General features: G+C 49.3%; 3 protein-coding genes and 1 non-coding gene across 5 annotated transcripts; 3 read left to right on the forward strand and 1 right to left on the reverse strand.

Moving 5' to 3' along the window:
• The first annotated feature begins 171 nt into the window (after nt 1-171).
• Nucleotides 172-262, forward strand: FOIG_11384. Its single transcript has one exon. It is a non-coding gene; the product is annotated as a tRNA-Pro (tRNA).
• A 328-nt stretch (nt 263-590) lies between these two features.
• On the forward strand, nt 591-2481 carry FOIG_11385 (uncharacterized protein). Its single transcript, XM_031211947.1, has 2 exons — nt 591-1063; nt 1173-2481. Exons 1-2 carry the CDS (start codon nt 896-898, stop codon nt 2145-2147), a joined length of 1143 nt encoding a protein of 380 aa, XP_031058521.1. The 5' UTR covers nt 591-895; the 3' UTR covers nt 2148-2481.
• Nucleotides 2482-2688: 207 nt separating this feature from the next.
• FOIG_11386 (uncharacterized protein) lies at nt 2689-4272 on the forward strand. The gene is made up of 2 exons (XM_031211948.1): nt 2689-3208; nt 3257-4272. Exons 1-2 carry the CDS (start codon nt 2835-2837, stop codon nt 4044-4046), a joined length of 1164 nt encoding a protein of 387 aa, XP_031058522.1. The 5' UTR covers nt 2689-2834; the 3' UTR covers nt 4047-4272.
• FOIG_11387 (uncharacterized protein) lies at nt 2723-5664 on the reverse strand. 2 transcript variants are annotated; one of them, XM_031211949.1, is made up of 3 exons: nt 4918-5664; nt 4400-4849; nt 2723-4344 (listed from the first exon to the last, which is right to left on the reverse strand). In XM_031211949.1, the coding sequence occupies exons 1-3, from the start codon at nt 5153-5155 to the stop codon at nt 4127-4129; spliced, it is 906 nt and encodes a 301-aa protein (XP_031058523.1). In that variant the 5' UTR covers nt 5156-5664; the 3' UTR covers nt 2723-4126. The 2 variants fall into 2 exon arrangements, with proteins under 2 accessions (XP_031058523.1, XP_031058524.1); XM_031211950.1 differs by having other exon boundaries at nt 4084-4849.
• Nucleotides 5665-7959: the final 2295 nt, after the last annotated feature.

A 7959-nucleotide genomic window follows, 5' to 3' on the forward strand; every position in this document is an offset into this window, starting at 1 on the left:
TTCGCCTACCAAGACCGAAACTTCGACTTGATTTTCATCCACACTTAGATCACTCACGTTATTCTCCCCAACTCGAAACCACCACCTTTATCCACGCGTCTCTTGTCACTGTCTGTACATGAGCTCTGCTTGCTCCTTCTCCTTCAACAACAAGCATCACGTGAGTGACTCGGTCTGGTGGTCTAGTGGTATGATTCTCGCTTAGGGAAAACCCTACAGCATAGCTTGCGAGAGGTCCCGGGTTCAATCCCCGGCCAGACCCTTTCTTTTGCTCATGAAGCCTCTGAGATGACATGGGAAGTCTTTCTTTTTTTTGTTGTTGGGCTGTCTGCTGATGTTGTGAGGCCATTGAGTTTGGGTCTCACCGAACCTTGTGTGAGTCCCCTTGAGTCACTTTCGATACCCCTCAATTCGTTTCATGTGAGCTCACAGACATGCTTATAGAGGTTACTGATTTTAGCTGAATTTTCTGCCTTTTCTCAATCAGTCTTCTTCCGGTGACACCGACAATTGGTTGATAGATGTGTCGCATAGTAATTGGTGATGATGTTGCGCTTGCATGCAGACACTTTTCGTGGTGGAGACATCTCGGCGCTAGTCTATTTAAGTCACCTGTCGCGTTTTGCTCATGCGAAAAAGCCCCCGCCGCGCATCATGGTCCTGGCCTCACTCAGCGAGTGCACCTTCCAACGGCTGTAAATAAAAAAAAGTAAACAACCCGTGTAGCCCAGCCCAACCCATCCCATCCAGACATAACTTATCCAGTACCAACTCAACGTAAGACAAGGCTACAAACCGCGTTTCCTTCCGTTTGTTGCTCCCTTTTTTTTGCTCGAATAACCATTTCAACTTCAATTTTTTTGTGTCTCCTGTATCTTCCCGTGTTTCCGTCACCATGAACGCGATTTTCAACTTCCTGTCATCACCGCTCAAGCAGCCCGCAGAGAGACCTCCACCCTCCAGCATGCCACTTACCACCTCGCGACCAAGTTTGTCGCCTAGAGAGCAACGTCTTGCCAAACGCGCTGCGGATAGGTTTTCGGAGCCGGCAGGTCGCAGTCCCGTAAGTTTCATCTAGAAGGTGCCCTGCGCAGGTGCCTTGATGAGCTGGCACCTCCCCCCAAGTGTTATGTTAGGCACCCACTGACTTTGACTTTTCTTTCTCAAAACAGCGCTCGCGTCTGAGTAACGTTTCTCTTGCATCGACGGACCACGATAACACCGCCGAGATTTCTGTCGTTAGTCGACGACGAGAAACCATCGCCATGGCCCCACCGCCGAGTGTTAAGAAGCGCATCAGCACGTCTGCGCGCTCGTCGCCGATACACAGACCAAAGTCTAACGGATCTGTTTCTCGCGTCGCGTCATCGCCCGCCGTCCGATCTTCCCCTAGAAGGCGAGAATCGGCTGAGCTTGGAGGATTTTCGCCGGCCTTCGCCACGTCACCAGCCTCAACCCCCAAGAGGGGCATTAATGGAGTTTCTCGAACCAGCGAGGAGGCTAAGAGTCCTAGAAGGTCCTCGAGGGCCTCGCGCGTGACGGAACCGCAATCAAATAGCAAAGCACAGAGAGAGAAGACGCCTGAGGAACAGCCCGAAGAGGCGCATTCTGAAGAAGAAGAGGCGCAAGTTGACGAAGAGAGACACGAATTCGATAGTATCACGGATCATCGCTGGGCCGAGAACGAAATCGAGCTTCGTATGCAATGGAAAGATGGCGAGAGCTCCTGGATCTCAGAGGAGCTTCTTCATACCGACAACCCGCAGGCGCTTTTTGCGTACTGGCGCTCGCAGCCCGACGGGCGACCTAAGAACCCCGAAGATGACGAGGTCTACCAGGTTTTCGCGATTCGAAAGCACCGCGTACGTAAGGGTGTGCCGCAGGTCCTGGTCGAATGGGTAGGCTACGGCGCATCCGAAAACACTTGGGAGGACCAGGACTACATCGAAACGGTCGCGCCCAAGCTCGTCGACGCTTATTTCGACCAAGTTAAGGGCAAGGGCAAGAGTCAGACGAAGAGCAAGCCGAAGAGCACAGCGAAGCCCAAGGCTCCCGCAAAAACCAAGGCTCCCGCGAAAACCAAAGCCCAGGCAAAGACTTCGGCCCGCGGCGTGACTAGAAGCAGCGCAAGGGTCTCGAAGCGATAAAGAATTACACTGGAATACGATTGGAACTGGTTGGTTGTATTATTTGACTCAAAACGGTTGTGGAAGTTCGTTTGAAGGAGCTACTGGATGCTGGATGCTGGCGGTCCACCTTGGCTGAGATGATGGAAATGAACATTGTTTGGACTGTAATTAATTATCATCGGAGTGGGAACAACAAGCAAACTGCATTTCTTGTCACATATGTTTTCTTGAATGTGTAGTAGCCATTGCCCTGCCTAGGGGAGGCAAGAAACTTAGGACCTTGACCCTAAGCGATAAAAATGTTTGGGTAATTTATAGAAAATTTAGTAGACTCTTTACTGAGCTTACTTTAGTATCCTCTTCTAAAGTCTCAAGTTTTCTTGCTCCCCGAGGCCTGCCTTGCAAATGCATGATGGTGATGGTCTGGTTTGCTTACCATCCGTCAGGGAGCAAGAAAACTTAGGACCTCTATCCTAAGTGATAAAAAGATTTGGATAATTTAGTGTAGATTTGGGAAGCCTTTAGATTAGTTATTTTTGTCATTTTGGATGAAGGTCCTCAGTTTTCTTGCCTCCCCCAGCCATCTATGTATGTCTGACGGGGTCCTGATGGGGCTTACTGTAACCAACACGATTACCTCAAACACCATCATCTTCATCTCGTCATCCTCAATCAACTCAAACTCACACATTCAACACAATCACAATGACGGCTCCTAGTCTCTCCTCCCGTATCCCAACACTCATCCTCCTCTCCATCCTCACAATCTTCGGCTTCGACGCGCTCATTCTCCAACTCGATCGCAATGGCTACACCTCCATGCTAAAATCCATAACCCACGACCCCCTCCCACGCTTCCTCCCCGATACTAATCGCTTACTTCTCAAACAATACACCGGAATAGGACCAGCTGATGACTTTTTCGCCTTTTCGAATGTTATCTGGGCGAATGTAACCGATGGCTCGAGGCCGGAACTTTCGCTGTTCACGTTTTGTTTTGGGGCGCAGTTGATTGCGGTTTTTGTGGTGTTTCTGATTGAAGCGCAGAGGGTGCTTGCTTGGAGTCCGGTTGTGCTAAAGTAAGTTATTTTGAGAATTGAGAATTGATGTGCTGACGATGGATGTAGTGGTGTCTTTTGGGAATTTGCGGTGCAGAGTCTTGGCTTTGGATTCGTTGCGCCGCTTTACTTTGTCATTCACTTGATCTTCACAGCTGGATCACCAAGGTCTGAGAGTGTTCATCTTCGCGACTACTTGTGCCTTCATACGGTCGTTCCGTCTTTCATGCTTGGATACATCGTGCCGTGTATTTTCATGGCGTATCCATTCTCAAACTTCAATGTTCGACAGTGGGCTAATGCAGTCTGGGCCATCGCCCCAGTTTATATCTTCACACTTCAAGCGGCATTCACTGTTGTTCTAAAGAGGCTGAGTGTTGGGCAAGATGCGCATAAGCCAAAGGTCGTGCTCGACAAGATTGCTTTGTCGCATGCCTACAGCTTCGCATGGAACGTCGCAGTCATAGGCCAGATGACAACCTACGCCGTCCTTACCACGGCAAGCCTCCTCCCAAACATCTTCCCCTCTGGCATCGCAGAGTCATTGAGCATGAACAGGGTCTTCATTCCCGATGCGGCGCCTCATTCGTACAAACCCATGTCCAGTGCCGCAGCGGCTATGCATAACTTTTTGATCTACGATTTTGCGACGGGGTCTGTGGCGGCGCTTGTGTGGGCGCTGCAGCAGCTGTTGGAGGTTAAGCCGGAGTTGAGGGTTGGTGAGGAGAGGACTAATCTTGTGAGGGGGATTGTTACGAGTGTGCTCTTGTCAGGGCCGGGAGGGGCGGTTGTTGCGTTGATGCAGCATCGTGATGAGTCTGTTCTTAGCGCTGAGGGCAAGGCTGAGAAGATTCAGTGAACAAAATAGGGTTGGACCGGGCGTATGTAAAAGTCAAGGGCCAGATTGTGATAAGTGAGATAGTATTTCTTTCTATTTATCTAAGCCTTCTCCTCTCTGTTCTCACCAAGAGGAACATCTAAGCCATGCCGTCCCTTGTACCCAGATACCTCAGCAGGTTTCCATCCGCCCTTCTGTAGCAGAGACTCATCCTTGAGACGATAAACTTCAACCTTGAGAGGTCGACAGCACTTGATCATCTCCTCCTCACTGTCCTCTCCAAAACCCCAAAGGGACAAATCACCACCGGGGCATGTACCTGCATCAATTAGCAAACACTCCTCACGATCCATTCCACTCGAATGTGTACTTACTCAAAGCCATAAGCAAATCCTGCTCCGCCAAAAACTCAATATAATCCCCCTTCTCCGCCGGGCAAGGATTCATAAAATATCTCCCCTGCTCATCTAACCCCGTGACCTGAAAGATGTTAATAACATCATGAACATCACCCTCATTCAAACCATAGGGCAACACCGCGCGGGTAAGGTTAGAGTGGCATTGGAAGTTATACTGTCCTCCGCTGAGAACAGTGTTGATGTACGGATCACATCGCGTGCCGAGAAGATCGTGCACTCGACCTCCGTGCTCATCTGTGCCGTACCAGTCTAGTGTGTCGGTGATTATGGTGGCCAGGGGACGCATGTAGGGGAGGTTGGACCAGAGACGGTCGTACGTTGAGACGTGTGAGGCGTGGAGTTGTTTGGTGCGGGACGCCCAGAAGCGTTCACGCGGGTTATGAGCGTTCCAGATATTCAAGTCACCTGTTTTTGTAAGTCAAGTTCACATATCTAACTCATCCTCTGCTCACTTCACCCCCAGATATCCTTACCAACCTGCGGCCCCTCAGGCGTGCTGATCTTGACAATACATCCCGCTGGAGCTTTCCATGCTTTTCCAGATCGAATTGGTAAAGTGAATTCCTCGATGAGTTCACGGGGTGCTTCGCGGATGGAAGTGTATAGCGCCTTGTCGACGGTGAGGACTGAGCCTGGGGAGGGGAGATAAGCTGGGACGGGCTTCTTGATGGGTTTTCTGTTTGCTAGACGCTCAGCTCCGTTGGAAGACATGATGGCGTTGAGATATTTTGTTTGAGCAGGAAGCGAAATTTCGAGATGTGAGGAAGAGGTTGTTAAGTAATAACCATCTCTTGGCTGCTCTAAGTGGAGACTTGGTCGTATCTCGTCCTCTTTTGCATCAGGCTGATTGAGTTACAAGGAGGCGCACGATAAGGTATTTCGAGTCTGGAGGTACTTGGCTCCTAATTCATAGGGCGTGAGTGACATTTACTCATTGATCATTAATAATCTGCGCTTTTACCTAAGGCCGGCTTTGGGCAGCATGAGGAATTACAGGTTGCTTGCGGATGATGCGATTTCGGAGGTGGATCGGCATCGTGAAGACTTGCCGATATTGACCCTGCACGGTAAATGAAAACTTGCCGTATGCATGATGATCCAGAATACCACCCGACATTCAGTCAATTATCATCGATGTACGAACCTCGTCTATTCTTTACAAGCCTTTTGAAAGAGCATGTTTGGCTCTGCTGTAGAACCAGTGCGCTGGGCTTGCTCCTCATTACCCGACCTCATTACCCCGCCACCAAGCTTAGGACCCCGCCTAACTTTATCTTTCTGTTTACGTTCAAGCTTTAACGATCCAAACTCGAGTACCTTATGAAACAATAGCTGGCAACGCCGACGTTGGACGCTAGACACATAACTGAACGATGCTGTGATGGGAGGCTTCAAGATCGAAGTCCAAGAATGACCGCCCGCCCGAACGCGTCGCAAATGAGCCTCTCGACCGAAGCCCTCGATCATGACGCGCACGAAGATAACACTCCATCGTCAAATTGTATGAGACAAAGATAGCCATCGCGTATCCGCTACGTCGAAGCTCGCATGATGCGAGCTATGGGTAGCTCCAAGACGGAGAGGGTTTGGACCTCGATACTCGCCGCGACTACGTAGCGCAAACGATCGCGGGCGCCGCAAGGCAGGATGACTGAAGCTGCAGCGCTTTCATATCTGAGAACGGGACGGTAAAGCCTGCCAAGATGTTGCAGAGACCACGGCGCCATTCGTCAGCTCACATTGGTAGCATTGCTTCCGGAGCGCGTCTCTCTGTTGCGATGATCAGTGCAGCAGAGCACTCTTGCCTGGCGCTATCAACAATAATACCTCTTTTACTTGAAGTATCCGCGGGCCACTTTCACGAACTCGTCCAACCCGATTGGTACGAGATATCCTCACAACCCCTCCTCGGCCGAGACGATCACCTGAGATTGGCAATACATTCTCGGCGATATCATTCTCAGCGCCCACCCAACCTGTGCAGTCGATGCGACGCTATAATGACCGAAAAAAAAAAAAAAAAAAAAAAAAAAAAAAAAAAAAACCTCACTCTCAGGATCTCAGTACGCTGGATGATATACCATCTTTCACACTTAAGGATCTGTAAGCTATGTGCGGAAGAGGTGGAGAGGGCGCAATCTCTCTGTCACGCCCAGCCGCTTCTCCTAAATGAGAAACGAAGAACTTTACAATAACGAGGCTGCCAGGGCTCGGAAGTCATTAGCAGTAGTGGTGCCTAGGCCTTGATGCCCTTGGTAGCCGCCCCAGCGAGCGGGGAGGTGCTGTTGGACCCCAAGTGTTATCGCAATGTTGATCAACAAACAGTGTGTGTTCTCGGATGATAAGCACATCCGAAATTTGGGCTATAATTCAGCATAGCAGAGCCAAGGTGACGTCGTATAACCTGGTCGCAAAAGCGTAAGAAGCATTATTCCGACCTGTCGGTGTTTGTCTCATACGGTGCACTGGTCTTGATCTTATTGTTGCTCGGTCTACATACTAAGCTTTTAACGTCTGACGTCTCATCGTCGTAAGATGAGACCTGATTTTGTAGGGCTTTAGATGAAGATGACTCGAAATAGTCTTGAGCCGCGGGTTTAGCATGGGCAGGTCGTCTAAGAGATGAACCTTGGTCCATTCGCATGATATGCGGATGCTGTATCTTATGATGTTTGGGAATGTCTGAATATGTACCAACGAGGAAATAACACGGCCTTGTTGACCAAGTTTGGAGTAAGTTACTGACGACTTGTGCGATCGGACCTCAGCGTGCTGCTACTTATACGTGTAAGTTGAAGCATCACCAACCGAACGAGTCTCGCAATTGACATTGCAAAGACAGCAACACCATGATGATCGACTTCAAGAAATAGATAAGTGTGATTGTAGCCAGATTGTTCTGAGATATTGTTATGTCAACAAGTTCAATTCGTATCGCGTTGACATGGAAGAGTCCAATATCAAGACACTATTGTTTGACGACCCAATACTCTTGGCGGATGACCGCCTTGTGGCTTCATAGTGTATCAGGTTTATTTGAGCAGGAATTGTCACATACTGGTAACCATTGGTCGGGAATGTCCCAGTTACCGTGATACTGTAAACCCGTAGAACTCGACTTGGTGTTGACTCAGACTCGGCGATAACCTTAATGCTCCTCTCAATTAATAGAGCATCGTAAAACTCATAGTCGTACGACAATAAATCGCAGCCCTAGATAAGGAGAAGAACACAATGCAATTTATCGAATTTCTTTATTTTCAGCTCTATTTCCACTACTGTCCACAGACTGAAACATCACCAATCACTGTCCCGTCTTGTCAAGGGAGACATGCTCCTTCGACCCTTGCACCACACCTCCAGGAATGCTTCCAAGACAGGGGCTCATTCCAGAAAAAAATGAACATCATAAGAATTGCATGTCAGCCTACAACTCCCTTGCGTAGGGCACGAGTAGCCTTATAGACCCCCAGGGTCCTCTCCGATCTGCGCTTTGTTTTGTCCAAATCGTAATC

This window comes from Fusarium odoratissimum (genome assembly GCF_000260195.1).
Source record: "Fusarium odoratissimum NRRL 54006 unplaced genomic scaffold supercont1.21, whole genome shotgun sequence".
Taxonomy (NCBI): Eukaryota; Fungi; Ascomycota; class Sordariomycetes; order Hypocreales; family Nectriaceae; genus Fusarium; species Fusarium odoratissimum.